Consider the following 22,587-nt stretch of genomic DNA (forward strand, 5'->3'; position numbering starts at 1 on the left):
ACTATGTCAGTAACGAAAAATAAGGTACAAAATAGAGTTTTAGACACTAGCGCAATCTGTGACTGGCTCACACAACTACATTCTTTTTTAGTAAAAAATTGGCTACAGCTGATCCATATAGATGGGATGAATAGTCAATGCTATTATATAAAAATCTAATGGTGTCTGTCTGTATGTGTGTTACTACTACATGCAAAAACAACTGAACCAACTGGGCTTAAATTTTACAAAAATATAGCTACCATACCAAGGACCATTATAGGATTATTCACATTTCGATAAGGTGAACATTTTAAAAGTAAATATTGATTGGTCTCCATTAGTACAGGCAAACTTATACTAAAAAACCAGTAGAAAACATAAAAATTAGTCCATTCATGAAACTTTCAGGAAACGTAGTAATTACCATTAGGTATTGGAGAGTTAAAACAAAACAAAACATTAACCAGTTTTTAATTATTTTAATTATTAACGGCCGCCATTTTAAAATGACCCAATCAAACTCGACCATTGACAAACTGGGATTAGATATCGTATTCAAGCACTTGTATGCCAAATTTAATTAACATCGGTTCAGGCATTTTGGTATAATAACCAATTTATAGCGACCCAGCATCCTCTTACGAGCGCCATATTGATGACATCATTACGGGCGACCAAGGTCCTTAAAAATTGGGGTCTGGGAGGTTTTACATCCTTGGTCTTATATATTATCACCACTCTAAGTTGCAGGATCACCGCCAGAACTGAAATATTTTTCTGCTACCCATCCCCACTACTAAGCTGTCAGTGTCAAGTCATAACGATGATGGTGAAGAACGAGTTAGAGACCCTGACGATTCCATGGAAGGTGATGATGCATCAGTAGCTGATAAACAATATGACACGTGGTGGTTAAAGAGGCGTAACTACCAGTTTCTCGGTTAATTTTCCTCACAACTTTAACATGTGACACAGACTCATGATCAATTTTGTAATAGGTGATTGATATTAATTAACTGGATTATTTTACCTTAATTAATTTGTCATATTTAGTTTTTCATTAATAAATTAGTCTTTTTCTGATAAACTGTCGGTTTTATTGCTTTTATTATGCTCTTTTTCGATTTTGCATCCTAAGAAACATAGAAAACGACACCCCACTTGCTTGGATCCCATAAATAAAAATTTTCTCAAAATCACTACCCCCATAAACTTAAAACCCCATAAAATGGTACTTCCACCCCCACAATCACTAGGGACTCTTCAGATTCCAATACCTAATGGTAATTACTACGTTTCCTGAAAGTTTCATGAATGGACTAATTTTTATGTTTTCTTAGGTGAGTTTTACCTGTACTACATGGCTGCGATGAGAACACTTACAATGTTTGTTTACATTTGCTTTGACATTTAAATGTAAACAAGAAGAACTGAGCTAAACCATAGACTAACCAACACAAGTAGACTTCTCATCCCATTGTAAATTTTGAAGCTCGATTTTCATGTCTAATTCATGTACGCTACACTGGGCGCTAGTGTCGACGAAATTTTGTTTCTATTATTTTAGGGTTAATTTCTTGATTTGAGCTTTACTGTTTGGTTAAATAACTAGGGGACAATTTATTGTTTATGATTAGATCGTATTATTTGGTTAAACGAGGTTTTAAATGACTGTATTAACGGGAAACAAATTGTAAACAAAACACGACCTCTAACATAAACCGTACAGAACTAACAATAAAATTGTCTTCAGCTGTTCCATTAGGATGAGAAATCTACTAAGGGAGTATGTTTTATCTATGGCTAAACTGCATATTTCACAATTTCAGACAGCTGATACAAAGAAATTAAATATAATATTTTCAATAACTATGAGGTAGGTTTATTTTAATCTAACCTTTATCATGGATTATTTATTCTAAAACTATGTCAATGATTATAGAAAAATACCCCCGCCGCAGCAAACCTGCAGACTAAGCGAATTTTCATTTGCTTGATTGGATTTACACAAAAATGTCTCCTTAAAAATATCACATTTATTCCCTATTTAAATAACATTAATTTAACGAGTACTTAGGTTTGCTGCAACAGGGAGGGTAAAAATGTGTTTTTTTCTGTAAAATGTTAATAGTTTAGAATGATATGAATGCATTTTTCAAATTTGATCAAAATATGTTTATAAACAAGCAAACTACAACAGTTTACTTATTCTCCATAAGAATAACATGGGAATTTTAAATTTACAGTTTTTTTGAATTTTCTCCGTAACCATTATAAACCAGTTTTGGAATAAAGGAAAACCAAAGTGTCCACCATACACACCGACTTTATTTCAAGACCTCAATATACAACCTCAATAAATCAATAAAAAAATGTAAAAGTTTTTTCAAAAATAAATTAAGTAAGTCTTAACAAAATTGAATGTAAAAGAATTCAAATTTATGCATTAGACAGCAATGATTGTGCAAATTGAGCACATTTACTTTGTCTTGACGGTTCTGGATCTCAGACTCTTCTTGGTGTTCTGGTCGACTTCGGTCATCTCGTTGAATGTGTCGTCAATGGCGGAGTTAGCCTTGGCCTTGGCTGTAATACATTAATAGTGGACATTAGCAATGTATATGGATAACATGATACAAACAATTGACAACAAAACTGTTGAACACATCCAAAATCAAATTACAGATACAGATTATCAAAAGATAACGGGTATTTGATAGTTGTTGAAGTGATGACAGGTATATATTGAGATCAATACCGGTTAATACAAAAACATGGGATACGCATGTTTCAATGTCAGTCAACATCAGATTTGTGCTGGACAAGTTTTAAACTAATGTGAAAAAACTTAAACAAAACTCAAACCACTTCTTTACGGGTTTTCAGTATTCTTGATTAAACTTACTTATCTGAACTCTTTTATCTGGCCATGGTAATGCCGGATAACACATAAAGTAATTACAATCATGTATTATGGAGGCCTAAACATTTTAAAAATCACTACATTTATAATGTGTTTCCATTGTAAAAACTATTTACAGTTTTAAGTTTATTTTTCAATGAAACCCAACCCTGTAATATCAGCTGGAATTCAGAATAAGCGGTGTTCTGTAATATTAGGTTATCACATTTGCTGATGATGTTCACGGTTTTGTCGCGATCACAGGAGACTTGAAGATTTTCAAGACTTCAACATGATTGCAAAAAGTTGTTATGGAATTGTTGTGACCGCATAAGATATTTACAATTAATATTGCTGTAACATAGAAAGATTTTTACAATTTCACTGTGGCCATTCCAATTTTTTTTTAAATTCTTGCAGAAAGTGTCTGTGAAGTTGCAAGATTGCATGTTTCGCCACGTTCGTGAAATATATTCGCAATTTCATCGTGACCACATCAAGCCATTGTTGATCATAGAACAAGATGATAATGTCCTTGAGACTGGAAAAATGTTTTTGATTTCACCAAGACTGGGGAAATATGCTCTTGTTTGCGCCTTGGCTTCGGAAAACACTCTATTTCATGTTAGCTTCGTACTAAGGTTTTACTAAAATAGGCAAGATTTTTGGAATAACAGACGCTACTGTATTATTTAATATTTGGCTGTGTCCATCTCCCAATTACCTCCCAGCCTTAATGCATGGACAGAGTTTACTCATTATCATTTCATATTTAAAAACCCAATTAGCTTTTTTGAAATAGCAACAGTTTTTAATGGCTCTGAACATCATCGAATATCGTTTTTAGTTCAATAAAAGGGTACTTTTTAAATGCTAAGCTAGATGTGTTTTTTAGACAAAAATAGGGGATATTTCAGTCCCTGGGGATTCTGGAAATGAGAGTTATGAGTGTGGACTCTCCTATTAGTTATTAACACTCTCGGTTTACACTTGACAAAGTAACTCAAAGGACAAAATATTGTGTGTTTTGTGGTTTTTTTTAGTCTTTAATGTGTACTATGGCCTATCTGTAAGCTATCAAGTAAGCTAGCTATTGTCCACCCTTTTTCTAAAAAATAAAATCCTCATATTAGTATTTTGTGAATCAATAATAAACTAATGAACCAATACCAGTAACTTTAAGATACTCAAATCCCCTTGTGCTCTTCAGTTTGGATAGTATGGATACAGGACTAATTTAAGTGATTCAAAGCTAAACTCTTCATCAATTGATCTGTTAAGTAAATAAAAAAGATTATATAGGGTGCGGCAAAAAAACCAATCTATTCTCTGCAGTGCACTGTTTAGTGTTCAGCGGCAGGTCGTCTGAGGGCGGTAGGGGTAGGCTCGTTGGAAAGCCTACACAATGCTATTGTGTGTTTGTCATCAAGTCGTTTTAAAAAAAAGAAATGATTCAGTCATTGCAACTCGGCAGCAGTTTATCTGTTTGGATAGTCAACAGATTTAAACAGATTAACTCAAATTTATCTGTAGCGATGACAATTATTAAGATCGCCTCAAAATTTGTGTATTCAATCGGTCAAACATTTTCAATGCAGCCACTTGTTTTTTGTAGGCCTACGAGTACTGTTTTCCACAGCAGCACGAACTCTAGCAAATATGCCTGGTGTCCGATTTGACTTTGTGAGGCCAGTTAGCTTCTTTTTCAACGCAGACGCCATTTCTCTAAAGTTAGTGGCCCATGGCATGATTGTGCTACGTGACAGAACCTCTCCATGTCGACCTAACAACTTGATGACAAACGCATGTTGCTCAGACAACCACTCTTCTGTGACTACAGATAATGGCATTGTGTATGCTTTCCAACAAGCCAACCACCACCACCCTCAGACGACCTGTTGCTGAACAGTGCACTGCAGAAAATAGATCTGTTTTTTTGCCACACCCTGTTCTTGTTGGGGTGCTTTTATCAATACCAAAGTCTTGCAGGATAGAGTATATTTTAGTCTATGTTATGACATTGACTCACAAGTAATTATAAGTTTGAAATAAAAGTGAAATAAGAATAAGAAATAAGTTATATAAAATAAATTAAAAAAAAAAAAAAAAAAAACATCCTCAATGATTATGGTAGAAATTCTGACAACATATAAATGATGATTCATGAAGCTTATACTAAACACTATTCACCTTTTACCATATTCTACCCTAATAGCCCAAATATGCTGAAGTGAAACACATCAAAGCAAGTGAGTGAAACGAGGCAATGGTCAAACTGTGCTCATCACATGGATGGTGTATGCCATAGAATTCATCAGATACTATTTACACATAGAGATGGACTGTGACCTTTAACATAGAGGGAAATGGCAAAAAAGGTCTTTCTACAGTTACTCAAGGATGAAGCCTTTTACACTAAGATGTGAATATGCAAACTCATGAAATGTTTCCCAAGAGAATAGTTCCCGTAAAAGAATCTGTTCAAACCTTTTTTGGGTTTGGTTCCAAATAGTTTTCCCAAGAGTGTGCCTACCAGACTGCTGGAAGCTAGATAATGTACATTGTATTAGAATTAGGTTATCATATCTGTAACAGTAAAGTTCATGTCACTTACAAAAAAAATAGTCATCAACAAAAATGGATCATTTCTCTTACTTCTGCTTTAAACACGTTCAGTTGTTCTGGAAGAAGGAATAAAAAATTAGTGTAGGGTAAAATAATTATTTAAAGGTATAAAAATGAGCATAGGGTTTTGAGATAATTGTAGTAAAAAAGTCTAAGTAAGGCTATAAATATTTCAATAGATGAAAGATTTACAATCCACACCTAAATATGATATAGAGGGGTTGCTGACTAAAACAGACGAAAGTGTAGGTAGGTTCCACACCCTACAAGAAAGTCGAAAGACTACTAAAAATTCTATGTGGGTACGTTTTTTTTGAGTTTTTTTTTTTTACTTCGAGCTGAAAGAATCACTAATATCTAAAACGGTTTGTAGCCAAGGATGTAGCGTAGAGCTCAAGGTCCTAAGTTTAAAGGATTTTTGTTAGGATAGAGGGATTACCAGAATGGGAAAGCGTCACATTCCGATGCAAGAAACAAAAGATACTCTACTCTATATTCAAAAGTTGTTAAAATGCAAGTTTTATCCGAAAACATGATAAAATATAGGGTGATCCATAAGAAATATCAAAGTGGAAAATGTTGGCTGAATTTTGAAAAGCTAAATTCATATTTTTAACTGCCACAAAAATGTCTCCCATTTAAATTATTCTTTAATTCTTACCGTTTCTGATATCCCAATGGTGGCCTCCTTGAGTTAATCACCCTGTATAGTATAAAGAATTCGCTATTTATTGTGCTTAATTGAACTCTTTCCCATTCAGGTTAGCCTGTTACTTCAAAAAATTCTTAAAATATAAAAAAAGTGTGTAATCACTTACATTCATCCTTCTTCTTCTTGGGCACAGTCTTCTTGGCAGGGAGTTTGCGGGTTTGCACAGACGGGGCTTGTTCTCTCAGCTGACGCAACTTGTCAGTGATGAAGTGGAACATGAGATATGCCTGCAAACAACACTCACCTTTTCGACTAATTGTAATAAATCTTAATAACCCAATCCATAACTTTTTTTTAATTTCCCAACTTTGAAAAATATAAAAACAACAGTATTACTAGTTAAGTATCAAGTAACAATTTTTAAGTCTTGTGTTATTTTTAGAATGATTTTGGAGTGACTTATTTTGGCTATGTTTACAGTAGTAAAACATGGCTCACACTGCTTACACTAACGAAACTTCTCATCATTTGCTATGTAAAAAAAAATTATAAAACAATTGAAGGAATATTTTCCATGTAAAGAATAAATAATTAAATATAAACGCCTTCCCAAAGTTTTTTTTCAATTTTTCAATTTTTTTTTATTCTCGTCTCGAAAATATCCCGTTAGTAATTCAATCCCGGCCCAAGCTTCGAGATAAAATAATCTCAAAGTTTCGGGTCTTGTCCATCACCAGAATAAGCTATTACCGTAGGGCTCATGGTAAGACTTTACTCTTTACTTAATTGCTTGGATGTCACCAGAGGCAAAAAAAATGTGTTTTAAGTTCATAAATATGGGTGTGTCTGTTTGTTAGCACAAGGGGGAGTAAAAATTATCTGATTTATGATTTATCTGAAACTCGGTACAATCAATTAAATGTACGGTTATTCGAACCAGGTTTTATTAATTCACAAGGAAGTAAATTTGAGTTTGTTAGATCAGACACACTATTTGCTATTTTTTTAATAAACTATTTGATTGGTTTGAATTTTCTAGGTAGCAGCTTAAATTTCAACCATTAACATCAGTGGAAGCGCTAGGTGTTTACTCTGAACCTCTTCCCAAAAATACCTAAAAAAATACTATCCTAAATAATTTAAGATAGGCTAAGAATCTTTACGGAGAAAATTACATATCACCAAGAAAGGTTTGTACAAGTTTGACATAAAATCTTTGCTTTGAATGTTTCCCATTCAATGTAGGCCTACCAACCTGTAGCAGACAAACAGCGCCGAGAGCAAAGAGCCTGATGGGCGGGATGTTGAAGTTTCCATCGGCCAGGTCTAGGCCCTGGGTGTCGCTGAGGGACAGTCCGTACCAGAAGGTCAACACTGACAGAATGATGGACGCCAGACGAGCCAACACAAAAAATACGTCAGACACCAAGTAGCCAGCTGAAATATACACACACTGAAGATGTAAATTGAATTTAGCTGTAATGCAGGGTGGGCTTAGTAATAGCCTGGTTATCAGAAGGTTAACAGTTTGATCCTGAAAAGTCAGAATAGATTTTATAGATCAAAAAGGACCGAGCTGTCCTTGATCATTTGGATGAAATAAATTGTCCTGGCTTCTGGCTAAAGAACCAACTGATCTTGGTGACAAAGCTTTAATAATATCAACTCAAAAGTCATCCTTCATTCATCTACACATTGAAATAGACACCCTATCAAGTCAGGGTGGTACAATTATTACCCATAGGCCTACATCATCAAGAGCTTTATTAAATGGGAACTCTGGTTAGAATAATATGGCTGATAGTGTACATAATCTTTATGTTCACAAGGCTTCTTAATTGCTAAACCATTTCTTTCTGGGTCCTGTCCTGAAAAAAAAACATTACAGGTACCTAAATCTACACTTTCACTTATAAACATTCATAAACAGGAAAATTACTCAACTGAAAAAACACTATCATCCGTCACCCACTCTGGCACATACAAATCAAACTCTATAATGTAGGCTAATAATCTTAAAGGTTTAGATTGGCTTTTAACTTCTTTCTTGTTAATAAATAAACAGCTGGTTCAGATAGAAATTTATCTTTTCAAACAATAAGATCAATTAAGGAATTCTTTATGTACATACTGTTTAAAAAAAATTTGATAATGGTTACCTTTGCTGCCCTTTTCCTCTTTGTCGACAAAGTCAACGAGTCTGGCAACGTGGAACAGTGCCTCAGAAAAGTAATGGATAACCAGAAGACAGATGGCGACACGGTTGAAGCTGCAAATTAAAACCACTGACTTAGTTTAACATATTAAAGCTCTGCATTCTACAGAAAGGTTAAGAAAGAAATTGCAAAATCTTGTGTTTTGAGCGTGAAAAATGGGAAACCCCATTTTTACCTCATAAAACTCCATTTCCATAGTCTGATCATGCTGGTTTGTGAACTCATTAAAATTAATATAAACATTTGTACCACATTTCATAAAAAATCTGATCACGACATCGAGGTACATATTTTAACAAATTGTGTTTCTGGCCTCTGGGGGTTTGAAACAACAATAATGATCAGTCCTAGGTATGGATCCTGCCATTAGACCTACGGTAAACCTTATTCCCTATATGGGAAGTTTGTTAACAGCTATCGAACAGTTATTTTGTCTACTTTAGCGGACAAATTCTCTTCACAGTAATCGGTTCTGAATACTTTGATTAAATTGTAGGCCCAGAACTGTCACAACTTATAGTACAGTATTCATTCTGATAGCCCCTGGACTAAGTATATATATGACTTTTTAGGCTTACCCCCATCAGTAGTCCAAAATTGTGTCTAACTTCAATTATTCACTCAAAGCTGAAATGTATCGTTGCAATGCAGCAGCTTCAGAGCTTGCAGTACGTCAAAAACATCAAAATTTACACATAATACAGTACATATACACACAATGCCGCCGTGTTATGATAGCCCTATTGAGTTGTTTAGTGTTTAAATGTCTTATGTCGAGTATATGTACTGCATTATAATGTAAAATTAAATGTTTTTTATGTGTTGCAAACTCCGACAATATTGCATTGCAACGAAACATGTCAGCTTTGAATGAATAATTGATGTTGGTCACAATTTTAGACTACCGTACTGACCTGGTAAGCCTAAAAAGTCAAGTCACTACTTACTTGAGCAAGTAGCCTGCAGCGACGTAGACCAAGCCGACAGTAGCGTACAGAACTCTAGGGAACATTTCCTCACGTTTGGTCCTTTGGAAGTAAAGCTCTGGGTAGCAATGAAGCCAGTAAGACATTTGAATGATGAAGAAGAATTTAAACATAAAAGTCATTTCATTGTGTGGGTACCCTTCCCATAGAGACGAAATGTTCAAAACCAGGTTTTCCCTGAAAAATATCAAACAGATCACATGATTGGCATATATGTAATAAATAACATCAATCAAACAGCTTGGACTCTTCCTTGCTCGTCACAAGTATATTTCCTGTTAGAGCTCAAAGGGCACGGTCGTTCGATAAGCGAGTTCCCTCTATATCTTACTTCTCTGTGTAGATGTTACATCCCTAAAGTCTACATTTAGTATTGCCTGTTTATTTTATAACCATCATATCAGCTGGTTGTAAAGTTTACTTGTTTACTTTGTTTTTAATGTGTCTTGAATAAAGTTGGTTAACACTTTCGCTACCGCAATAGTACAAAATATTTCATTCATATAGACTAGCGTTGCACATATGCGACGGCCGGTTTCCACCCATAGACTGCCGTTGCATATATGCGACGGCTAGTCACATTAAAATAGAATGACGACGATAAGATTTAATTGTATACCTCGGTCTGTGGCAATGATCGCGGCGTCGCAACGGTAGCAAACGTGTTAATAATTAATTGTACTTTGGTAATTATATTTCATTTGATCTAATAACAAACAGAACAGGGGGGTTAGAAAAAAAATTACTTCTTGATCAGCATTGTACGACGTACGTGTTATTAAATTTACGGAAAGTAAATAAGAGAAACGTCTTATAACACTTAAAAGATATATTTACGCTTATACTGTTACTCACAAGACGGTAAATATACAAAAAAGATGGTAAGTGGTGATCAATTTCGATTGGACACTCCAATCATCATCAGACCCAATAGGCGAATGTAAAATATATTTATATATTTACGGTAATATATATTTACCGTCTTGTGAGTAACAGTATAAGCGTAAATATATCTTTTAAGTGTTATAATTGACGTTTCTCTTATTTACTTTCCGTAGAAAAAAATGTAAAAAAGCCAATAATGGCATCAAAGCAAACAAAATAAGTTGTATTGTTAACAAATTGTTAATGGACCTAATTGCCAATAGTACAGCTCGTGACACGTGTAAGCTGTCACTTGGGCCTAGGGTGGGCAGTTTATGCAGGAGAAGGATGGAGGTAAGGAAAAGACCGGACTGCAAACATTTCCTGACTCACAGGGTTGACTCGCTTTGTTTCATGTTCATGTTGAGCGCCTTCACGTCAGTCAGGAGGACAGTTGACGTGACGGCACATAATGTTTTTGAACTAGCTGCTAGTAGGGATCGGTCAAGTGCCAGCTTATGTGTCACAAGCTGAAACATTCAGTGAAAGGTTCTAGCCCTAGCCTACTTACTTTAGAATGGCATCTCCTCCCCAAAGTACTGACATCACATAAAACACCAACAGCTGTCCAGATTCATTGAACTTGCTATGCTTCACTTTGGACAAATGGAGCTTCCTGCTGATTTTCTAAAAAAAAAAAACAAAAAAACTTAATAAACGAGAATAAAATATGCATTAGTTAAGTAGGCATTTAAAGCAAAAATGCACATACAGTAAACCTTCGATAGTTTGACACTCCTTGTGGTTCAACACGGGCTAAGCTATTTTGTCAAGTGATATAATGGTTACTATCGTGATGTAAGCTGACTTGAACATTGATTTGTCATTTATTGTTGACTTGATACTTAACTAATGAACAGTGAAATTGTTAAGATTTTAGTATTTAATAAATTTGGGTGATTTATACATAAGACTTGAGTTTTTACTTTCCTGTATATTAAATTCCATTCACTCCCTATAGTTCGATATTTTGATAGTTTGACATCCCTTAAGTCTACAAAGTGTCAAACTATCGAGGTTCTACTGTAACATATAAATATGAGAGTTGTTTACAAAATAATTAACTTACTGTACTTTTAGCGAATTTTCAATAATTACCTATAGGTAGTTATTACTGTTTAGCAACGGTATACCAACAAGTATAAATATAAGGTAGCTATTACCGTAGGTGGCACAGTAAGACCTAGACCCGGGACAAATATACTTTTTCATTTTGATGTCCTTAGAGGCCAAAAACACTAGGCCTATTCCTTAAAATTGTTATATATGTATATATATTTATTAATACAGTATATAGGCCTATATATTTGCCTTGAATGTGTAGGGCGGGATAAACTTGGATGAGTTCGCGAACCAGCATAATCGGACTATGGGAACGGGGTATTATGGGGTAAAAATTGGTTTTTCTGACTTTTGACCCTAAAAACATAAATTTTCCCAATTTATCTTTAGACCTTTTTAAAGAGCTTTTTTTAAAGAAACAAATAATTTAGTATATTTAAGTGTTTTTGTACAGTTATTGGTTACAGAGAGAATTCAATAAATTGTAAATTAAAAATTTCCATTTTGTTCTAATGGAGAATAAGTTAACTGTCATAGCTTGCTTGTTTATTGGTATATTTTGATGAAACTTGGCAAATTGATTTATTTTATACTAAAGCCATTTATATTTTACTAAAAAAAAAAAACACTTTATTAGTTTCCTAATTATTTATTAGTTGTCATATTTTTTGCTCGATATTGATAGTTTTAGCGAATTTCCCATATAGGGAATAAGCTATACCGTAGTACTCATGGTAAGACCTGGACGCGGACCGATTTTTTTTTTCGTTTTGAGGTTCCTAGAGGCCAAAAACACCATCCGTTCAAATTCATATATTTATATACAGGGTGTCCCGGAACTCTCTACCAATATTTTAGGGCATTGTTCCTGGGTAAGAAACATATTATCTAAATATCATATTTAAATTGTCCGGAAGTCCTTAGTTACTCAGATAGCCGCCATTTTATTTTTTTCACTTATTAATTTTTTTCTGAACATTGGTTAAACATACGAAGTTGAAACTTTGCAACAACATTTATGACAACTAGACAAAGCTACAAAAAAATTATGACAATTTTTCAAATTCATAAAACAAAATGGCGGCTGTTTAAAATTTTGTTTCTTAAATTATTCGAAAACCGTTGATTTTACAACAATTTTACAAGGATAATTTTTTTAAGGCAATTTCATTACAAATCGATCGACACCTTAATCTTTAAGATCGGACAAGTATTAACTGAGATATGGCAGTTTTAGTGATACGTGACCGCCGGATATTAGTTGCAGCGCATGCTGAAAGCGGTCACGTATCACTAAAACTGCCATATCTCAGTTAATACTCGTCCGATCTTAAAGATTAAGGTGTCGATTGATTTTTAATAATATTGCCTTAAAAAAGTTATTCTTGTAAAGTTTTTGTAAAATCAACGGTTTTCGAGAAATTTAAGAAACAAAATTTTAATCAGCCGCCATTTTGTTTTATGAATTTGAAAAATCGTCATAATTTTTTTCTAGCTTTGTCTAGTTGTCATACATGTTTTTGCAAAGTTTCAACTTCGTATGTTTAACCAATCTTCAGAAAAAAAATTAATAAGTGAAAAAAACAAAATGGCGGCTATCTGAGTAAATAAGGACTTCCGGACAATTTAAATATGATATTTAGATATGTTTCTTACCCAGGAACAATGCCCTAAATAATTGGTAGAGAGCTCCGGGACACCCTGTATATCTCTCTCTATATATTTATATAGTCTAAATTACTAAAATAAACACAGCTTCTTTATTTATGAACTGATTTTATTCATTTTTGTTTTGTTGGATTTGTCATAATAAATACTAAAACTTTTGTCTCTTACAAAATTTTGATTTAGGTACCGGTTTTCATGAAATTTGGCATTAAAAAATTCAAACGGCCGCCATTTTGAAATTTGGAAAGTTAAAATAATATTTTTTTTAATAAATGTTACTTACTATAGTGTAAACAATTTTGCCAAGTTTCGTAAAAATATCTCAAAGGGATTTTGAAATAATAAATATTTTCCCCAAAAACAAAATGGCGGATTACGGCTAAACTAAGCCGAAATCCAAAAAATTTTATTCCTCATTTTTGACTTATTTTTGCATGTAGAATTAGGTCCTGTATAGCCCATCACACTTTTTTGTGACACCCTGTATATGTGTCCGTTAGCACGATAACTTGAGCAAAAATGATCCGATTTTGATGAAATTTGGTACAAACATGTAAACCTACGTTTATTTGAACGAGTTCGCGATCCAGGATGATCGGACCATGGGAACGGGGTTTTATGGGGTAAAAATAGGTTTTTCCCATTTTTGACCCAAAAAACATAAAATTTAGCAATTTCTTTCCAAACCATTTTGTAGAGCTTAAAAAAACAAATAATTTAATATATTGAAGCGTTATTATGCGCCTAATGGTTACGGAGAAAATTTAAAAAAATTGTAAATTTAAAATTCCCATGTTATTTTTATGGAGAATAAGTAAACTGTTTGCTTGTTTATGAACATATTTTGATCAAATATGGAAACTGTTTTTATTTCTTACTAACTACTAACATTTTACAAAAAAAAAAAAAAAATAACAGTTTTACCCTCCCTGATGCAGCAAACCTAAGTACTTCTTAAACTAATTCTATTTAAATCGGGAATAAATGTTATATTTTTAAGTAGACATTTCAGTGTAAATCCAATCAGTCAAATGGAAATTCGCTTAGTCTGCAGGTTTGCTGCGGCGGGGGTATTTTTAATTCTAATATCTTGTTTTGTTACACCATTTTGTCTCCACTTTTCTTCTGAAACAACACAACCAGATGCATAATAAAGGCCAATGACCTAATGATTGTGCAATGTTGTATTTTGATGTAAAAATGCATATCATGGGATTAATTTGAATATATTTGTAGTTAATTAAAATTAAATTTTTGATAATTCAAAGTTTCTACATTGAAAAAGAGAATCTGAAGTCAAACCGGGCAAAGGATACTCGAAAATACAACCTTGTATCATTGTCCTGCTATTAGAATCCAAAGCCAAGCCAGCCCTCTAGTCTAAATATAGCTTTAAGAGGCGGTCGGATAGAGCTCCGTATCCCATATTTTGCAGGCGTCACGAGCAACAACACAGTTCTCCCAAAACAGACTTTTGCAATAGTACCACCCTTGGCCACCAGTTTCGTGGCTGTCGCATAACGGGATCTGAGATTGTTGACAACCCTGTGTTACCTAGAAACTTGAAATCATCAACTCGACTACCCTCAGCCCGTGTCCTAGCCCTTGTCTATTGTCCCACCGCATGTTTCACTTTCACTGGTTTGCTACCTTCGCTCACCCACCCTTTGCGTCTCAGCAGGTCTCAGATCGTCACCGCACAATATGCTAATTTTCCACACAAAAAAGTTTTGGACGTACAAATAACACTTTCAGTAAGACATTTTGATTTATACACTTAATTTCAATATAAAAATACATGATAATGTATATTCAATTATAAATAATATACTAGTAATACTACTAATGTAACTACAGTACTTGGCCTATCCCATACATTTTAGCGAATTTCCCTATAATGAGGTAGCTATTACCGTAAGTGGCATGGTAAGACCTATGCCCGGGACCGATTTACTTTTACATTTTGATGTCCCCAGAGGCCAAAAACACCATTCGTTCAAATTTTTATATATATGTGTGTCCGTGAACACGATAACTTGAGTAATTTTTGTCCGATTTTGAAGAAATTTGGTTTGAAAGTGTAAGGCGGGAGGCGGGATAAACTTGAATGAGAGTGTCATCAAATTTTATGATAATCGTATTTAGGCCTAATCCTAATCAAACTGTGAAATTGGTGTAAATCCGTTGGCAAATATATAAATAAGTAAATAAATGCACAGTCCACAAAACATTGATACGTTAACTTTAAAAATTCATTATGGTTTGCCCGGAAAAAATCTTTCACTTGATGTAGTATCTTGGTATCAGTATCGAAGTAAAATTAAAATTCATGATGTTGCCCCTGAACTGTTTAATTAGACTAATATGAGGTACGCACCTTTACGTCAACAGTTCAATTGTAGTAAGTAGAACTCGCAACATGTTTCGCCTATTCAAACCTATTCAAACAGTATCGGAGTTATTAATCTCCCTTGGTTTTGGATTTATTTTTGAAAATCAAAGTTATTTCCCATTAATAGCATTATTTGTAAGCAGCTTATGTTAACATATTAATGACAGTTTGAAGAAAAAACCTTTATCCAAACAAAGGGTTCTTATTTGAAAGATTACGTAATCTCTCAACGATGATCGGTATATCTAGCAAAAACATTCAGAGGAAATGTGACAAAAATGCACTAATCTGGGGTTTTGGACCTTTGTAGTTTTACTTCCTAAGTAGGAAGGCTATGTATTCTAGGGAAAAGTACCGATATCGTTGTCGAAATGTGGTTGTGAATAATTAGGCCTACGTAGGGCCTACCCAAGAGATGGGCTATGGGCCAAGATTTGCGGTATGGTCCAACGATTGCAGCACAAAGAGGTAAGTAGGAACCAAAAGTGACACATTGGAAAAGCGAGTTTAGCTACATCTGTAAGTTCAACCTCTGTTACGATCACAGCGAAATCAGAAAGATCCTCCAAGATCGTAGCAACATCCACGATCACCCACTGACTGCAGTTGTGATTTTTTACTTTGCACTTTAACACAACTGTCCTTGAAGCGCAATGAGTGGAAACTTTTTTTATGTTATTGGTGGAGATGATTAAAACATCCAAGTTTCCCAGCACTGAGCACTATACAACACTGATTCAGGGTCTTTTCTCCGGTTATCAAAACTTAAGAACAATCGTTGCACTTGCGATTAATTAAACCGGCTAAGTACGGCACAACGTATTTAATCCCACTTGGTTTGGATGTGCTTACAAAACTTGATCAGAAATGGTTGCGGTATTTGTAAACAGTATTTAATGTAAACATATCATATGTTACAGCTAGAAGTGAGAACTAATCCAAATAGCTGATCGTTATTTCATAAAATTTAATAGTAAACATTGGAAGAAAATTTGACAAAAATCGAACAAAATTGGGTTTTTGATGGCTCGTTATTTTGTTTTCAAAGAAGCGGGGCCATGTTTTTATAGCCAAAGAAACTCACTAATCCAGTAAATACAGAAAAATGATTTGAACCATGATCGGTATTCTAGTTTTCTAGGAGTAGGCAGCGTAAAATTACATTTTGGCGTCACTGACAGAATGACAGAATGGACAGACAGACAGAAATTGAGATAAGACTCGTTTCGGCTTTCTTAGGCTATGAAACATAATAGAACCAGAAACTGCATGATTCTAAGCAATGTAGGCCTACAGATAAAACTGTATTTTATTTATATAGATAGATGGAACGATTTAAATATAAAAAATAAAAACAGTAGGTCCTATGTGTCGTATTTTTACGTTTCAAAGCCATTTGAAGTTGTAATCTGGCTCTGGCTGTTTTTTCTAGATTTTGCCTTATCCTGTGCCTCTAATATATAAAAAGGATTTCGGATGGGCACTTGGGGTTTTATCTTAGCTCGAATATTATAGACCTAAAACGGGACATCGCAATTCCAAGATAATCCATGAGTCAGAAGTCGGCTTGGCTACGACGCAGTGCTCGTCCGGAGGGTGGATTTGGTTCCTGGAAGACCTTAATCGTATATACCACGTATGTCAGAAAATGCTTTTGTTCCACTGGACCTTGTTTTCTTACTGACAAATAGTTTGTATCAAATCGTGTAAATTGCAGCAGCAATCTTTATACAGCTAAGCCCTTAATCAACGTACTAAGTATGACCAAAAGAGACGTTTATTCTAACGGAACTTGTTTTATATTGATGAATAGTTTGTATCAAACCGGGTGTTGTAGAACTACTTTTATCTCTGATGACAGTAATATTTTAATACATACGGTAAATACACAGTCCAAAAATATTAGATTCTTAGATTCCTATGAATTAAATATAATTATTTCCTTGGCATTATAATACATCAGGGATGTAACGACATACCGTTATTTATTTATTTAAACAGATCTGTGGCCAGTTTAAATGAATTTTATTTGGCGCGGTTTGAAAACGTGCTCTGTAGTCCACAATCGACTGTGCTGCCATCGGCCGGGACATCGTCGAACTAGTACTCAGTCGGCAAGCAAGGATTTTTTGCAAGCTTTTACAAAAAAATACAAAACTTAATGTTAACCATCGAAAAATAAATATCTGTCACACTCAATACACTAATGAATATATGCTCTTCAATATGGCGTTTGAACCAGAATGGTTTATAGTGCCAGTCATTTTATATTTTAGCAGAAAGTATTGCAATTCCTTATGGGAAATGTAAGAAATGATTTATTTTATATCCGGCTTATAATTAAACATTATGATTTTTATATTGTACAGTCTTAATCCTACATACATTTCCAATGTTTTGAGTGTGGGAAATAATTTTTGGAATACGGATAGACCAGAAAACGAGGAATTATTATATGCGCTCCATGTTAAAGTGACGGCCAGTGCCGGCAGCCGAGAATCTCTGTCCGACCGCCTCTTAAGGTTGCACCCTCCCCTCCCCCCACACCATCTCCATTCACAATGGCCCGCTCCTTTTGAGGTCATTGTCCAACCCATCCCACCCTTCTATTGTTTTGCCTTTTAGGCTAGTACTCAGTGCACCGTAGACCCCTAACTAAATGCATTTATGTTTTTAAAAGTTTAAATTAAACAACCCGTTATTGTGTTGGTTGGGAAAAAGTAACCAGTAGTGTTACATTATCTTGTCAAAATTTTGCTGCAAACATGTTTATTCCTAAAAATTCTTTACCTAATTTTTAACTAATTTATTAAGGCTATGACCTATCTGAATAGTAAAATAGGTTAAGCCTTTATCTTAACTGTTTTTTTTTTCTTGGCATAATAATGTTAGGAGTAAAAGGTGTTGATAATGTTTTAAACTGTAATTGTTTTTAGAAAACCATAAATGTAGGAAATTATTCATTTTTACAGTAGGGTAACATCAATTAAATAAAATGAGAAAAATACTGGAAGCCCTGTACCAAGAACACCTGTACCATTTTGTACCAAGAACATAACATAAAATTGCCCTTACATATTATGTAAGGGCAAACATCGATTATTTTAAAATGTTACATTGGTTAAAATCAGAATTATTAACCTTAGTAGAGTTCCAAAGCTGTGATTGGAAAACTCTTCGGAGTCTATAATAATAACATAAATATTCGCTCGGTAATATTCGATATTCGAAAATATTATGAAGTATTCGATTCGAACCCAAAAATCACTATTCGCACACCCCTAGCCAAAATTAAGACTTTTAGATTTTTTTCAAGACAACGTGTTTTACGAGATTTTGTTGACCACGACTCGAAAATGTTAAGCGCGTAAAATATTGTTCATAATAGGGCCTAGCAATTATATTAAGCTGTTAGTGCTACGAGGTTCGTTTATATATGTAAATGAAAGTTCAGAATCTCCTCTTTCCAACGGTATCAAAATTAAGTTACGCTTCTGGATCATTTTCATTGCGTGGTTTACAAGCGTTTGAAAAAAAATGTTCAAAACGCTGTTTGGGCACCGAGCGCACACATCAGAACACCGTTTAAACGGTACAAGGCAGTCCTAGGGTTAATTATACCAACACATTAAAGCCATCTAAGTTATCATTATGCCAACTACTCTGCAACTTATTTTAAAACCGAAAACATATCAAATAGGCTGAATACTTAGTTTTAGAATACTCACATCCAAAACATATTCCTGGATTATTGCATGCATGACAATACAGATGAGGAAGTAAAAGAAGACAGCACAAATATCTTTGTATCCGTAGGTGAAGCGAGTGACATCTGGGGTTTCTGCAGACTGCTGTTCAGAACTAACATTGTGGTGGACGGCAATGAACATATAAGCCAAAGGCGACGTAACCTGTCAAAACAAAACATAATTTATTAATAAGTTACTTAAAACATACTAGGACTAGGCCTACTGGATCCAACAGACTCTTTCAAGAAACGGAAATCAGATTGTAACTTAATTAGGAAAAGGTGTTCAGTTTCCTAAGTGTTCAATCAAAACCTTAGGCCAAGTCTTATTAGCAAGACTGTGTTTTTATGGTTTTGTTTAAGAATTCGACAGGTCCATACTAATGCCCTAATAATAAGCCTACCAGGTCATTATACAGTAAGTTAGCAAAACTGGCCTATAGCTGGTATATAGCTGAGTGGTCATAAGTGCTCGCCTAGTAATCAAAAGGTCGCCGGTTCAATCCTGAGACAGTAAGTTAGCTTTTTGATGGTTCGAAACTGGACCCAGCATTTCCTGATCATTGGGCTTTAAATAAATGATCATGACTAATGAAACCGCTGATCTTAGCCAGTAACAAAGCTACACAGGTCATACCACACCATTCTACACTCATCCTTCACTCATATTTGGGTTAAAACATGGACCTAGGTGGCGTCCCCATCTCAATGATTGATAATTGATAGGCAGAGGATACACGTCCGGTGACTGGACGTGGATTAGACCAAACTTGCTGATAATGAAAAAATCAAATGAAAGGTTAAATTCTGTCCATAAAAAAAATATAAATGCCACAAATTCTAACAAAAGATGTAATTACAGTTAAGAAGAAATGGTATTCGAAGCTAAATCTTTGACAAAAAGGGTAAGTCACCAATGGGATTCGAACTCTGGACCTTTTGCATATCAGCCAAGCACCTTATCCACTAGGACTACACTACGAACACCGGTGGCTGTTCATCGTATCGTTGTGGTAATGGCTCCAGGCTCCTACAACCCGGTGACGTCATTGCCGGACGCCTTATCCACGTCCGGTTGCCAGACGTGTATCCTCTGTGTAATTGATTATCCACGTCCAGTTACCGGACACGTATCCTCCATGTAATTGATAATTGACAACCTTTTACCCCCCTTGATGTGGTCTAGGCCTAGGGTTTTCTGCCTATATAACCTACCTGTTTCTTATGAAATGTATGTTGGTATATTAAGTCTCAGACAGACAGTTGTTTCAAATAATAACTAATCATTAGTCAAAATAAATAATATTCCCATTTTACTTACCTGGACCATCAATCCAACTACAAATATCATAGCAAAACATGATACAATATCAGCATGATTTTGTATTACAAATTCATGACTGAAAAACGGTGGGTTTTTGGTTGAGGACTTTCTTCCTTTTAACGCCATTTGTAGAGTTTAAACTCAAGAAAATGTAAAAACCGATTTAACTTAAGAGGGGAACGCGGTGTATCATTCAAAGATTTCACCGAAAGAAGGAAAGAAAGTCGAGCTGAGGATGAAACGTCAGACAACAATCCAAAATCCAACTGTTGGTGTGTTGGCAGAATGCATATTGTGACGTCGCTTAGGACTACTTTTTATCCACAGAGTATATAGTTTATTTCATTTTAAACAGATAGTATACAGAGCTTTATCACGGCCGCCTTTAACTCCGCCGCGGCCTTCGAATTGGCAACGTTGCAAGTGGTGTTGTAGTAGCAGTTTAGTTTGGCTGCAGCTAATGGTATTTGTGTATTTACGAAAGCTTGGTTACTGGACTATGACAATATTGACTCCACTTTAAAAAGTTCAAAAATTGATTTTCTATTAAAATATTGTTTTTGTTTTCAATTCTATATGTTTTATTTTCAATCTTTCAATAAATTTATGTTAATAAATTTTAATTTTAATGAATAATACGCGAAATAAGGAGCTGATATCACCTGTCTGCCATGTTATCTTATGGGACGTCTGGCGCTAGACAACACCTCTTGCGACGTTGCCAATTCTACCAGGCCGCGGCCTGGAGGTAAAGGCGGCCGTGGCTTTATGCATATTTATTGGTTTTCTTATTTTTAACAATGACTTATATATTTTACTAAGCGTTTTACTATACTACAAGGTTGAAAATTTGGCGTTGTCTGAGAAGTATTATTAAAAAGTGAAAATGCCATATGTATTTTCCTTCCACCATGATATCATTGTAGATTGTACCATTATACCACGGCCGCCTTTGATTATACACGCTTATTAATTATATAAATTGAAATTGCAAAAATGCCTAGGTTGCCGCTGGCACCTTGCTTGATGGGGCCCAGGAGGTGGACCAGAGGACCACCAACCTGTGGTGGAGAGGCATTCTACAACCTGTGGCCTATCTTTGGACTCTGACTGATGCCCCCTCTCCGCCCGGCTTCATCGCCCCTCCAGCTGACCTGTGACTGAAGATAAGACATAAGACATAAAATATTCATCATTTTTACATATGTAATGCATGGATAGGTCAAATTGTTGGTAAATACATGTCGTATTCAGTTTTTACATTGTTTTCAATACAACTTTTAATCATTTAGTTTGTTTGTTTTTAAATTTAAATGAAGTCGTTTGTTCCAAATGTGTGAATGCCATGTAAGCCGTCTGTCGAGATGCATACCAAGGTACTTAAAAAGAGATTGTAAGCTGTGGACTCAAACTTGCGTAGACTGTCAATAAACAAAAATCCAACGACATACTAAATCACCTCTTACAAACTTCCTTATTCCGGATCAACGGTTTAAGTCAATCAACATTGACATCGTGGGCCCATTGCCTTTGTGCAAAGGATTTCGTTATGTGCTGACAGCAATTGATCGGTTCTCTCGTTGGTTAGAAGCTGTTCCTATTGAAGATCAATCTGCTGATACTGTGGCTAAAGCGTTGGTAAACACTTGGTTTTCTTGTTTTGGTATACCTTCTCAAATAACTACTGACCAAGGACAGACACAGTTTGAAAGTCAACTTTTTCAATCCCTAGGAAAGTACTTTGGATTTAAACATGCTATTACCTCAGCTCTTAATCTCATGCTTAATCCTCAATCAAATGGATTAATTGAAAGACAACACAAGGACAATGAAAACAGCACTAAAATGTCATCTTCTGCAACATAAATCATGGGTGGAAGCCTTACTAGTTCTTTTGGGTATGTGTACAGCATTGAAGGACGACTTACAATGTTCTGCTGCTGAACCGGTTTATAGATCACCAAGACAAACCAAGACAAACTTCTACTCATGGTTCGCCTAAGACTTTTGTTCCACAAGAACTATTTACTGTTTCTCATGTGTTTCTCCGGCAAGACATGTTGTTTGGTTCACTTAACCCTAATTTTTCAGGACCCCACAAGGTGT

The 22,587-nt window shown here is 34.9% G+C and overlaps 1 protein-coding gene across 2 annotated transcripts; it reads right to left on the reverse strand.

Annotated features, from left to right (window-relative positions):
- Nucleotides 1–2,290: 2,290 nt before the first annotated feature.
- Nucleotides 2,291–20,756, reverse strand: LOC128990433 (translocating chain-associated membrane protein 1). Of its 2 annotated transcripts, XM_054412795.1 has the most exons (9): nucleotides 20,479–20,756; nucleotides 19,138–19,320; nucleotides 10,799–10,914; nucleotides 9,325–9,540; nucleotides 8,321–8,430; nucleotides 7,417–7,598; nucleotides 6,328–6,448; nucleotides 5,372–5,431; nucleotides 2,291–2,568 (listed from the first exon to the last, which is right to left on the reverse strand). In XM_054412795.1, exons 1-9 carry the CDS (start codon nucleotides 20,605–20,607, stop codon nucleotides 2,462–2,464), a joined length of 1,224 nt encoding a protein of 407 aa, XP_054268770.1. In that variant the 5' UTR covers nucleotides 20,608–20,756; the 3' UTR covers nucleotides 2,291–2,461. The 2 variants fall into 2 exon arrangements, with proteins under 2 accessions (XP_054268770.1, XP_054268771.1); XM_054412796.1 differs by lacking the exon at nucleotides 5,372–5,431.
- Nucleotides 20,757–22,587: the final 1,831 nt, after the last annotated feature.

The sequence above is a fragment of the Macrosteles quadrilineatus genome, unplaced genomic scaffold, assembly GCF_028750875.1.
Source record: "Macrosteles quadrilineatus isolate MER2022 unplaced genomic scaffold, UCM_ALF_1.0 Scaffold_3__2_contigs__length_128488019, whole genome shotgun sequence".
Lineage (NCBI taxonomy): Eukaryota > Metazoa > Arthropoda > Insecta > Hemiptera > Cicadellidae > Macrosteles > Macrosteles quadrilineatus.

Excerpts from the sequence above, each read along its gene's own strand:
- LOC128990433 (XM_054412795.1), bottom strand. The coding sequence starts at position 20,607 with ATGGCGTTAAAAGGAAGAAAGTCCTCAACCAAAAACCCACCGTTTTTC. Across the intron at positions 7,599-8,320 it reads AGAGGAAAAGGGCAGCAAAG|CTGGCTACTTGGTGTCTGAC; the intron begins GTAACCATTATC and ends TGTATATTTCAG. Across the intron at positions 6,449-7,416 it reads GCGCTGTTTGTCTGCTACAG|GCATATCTCATGTTCCACTT; the intron begins GTTGGTAGGCCT and ends TGTTGTTTGCAG.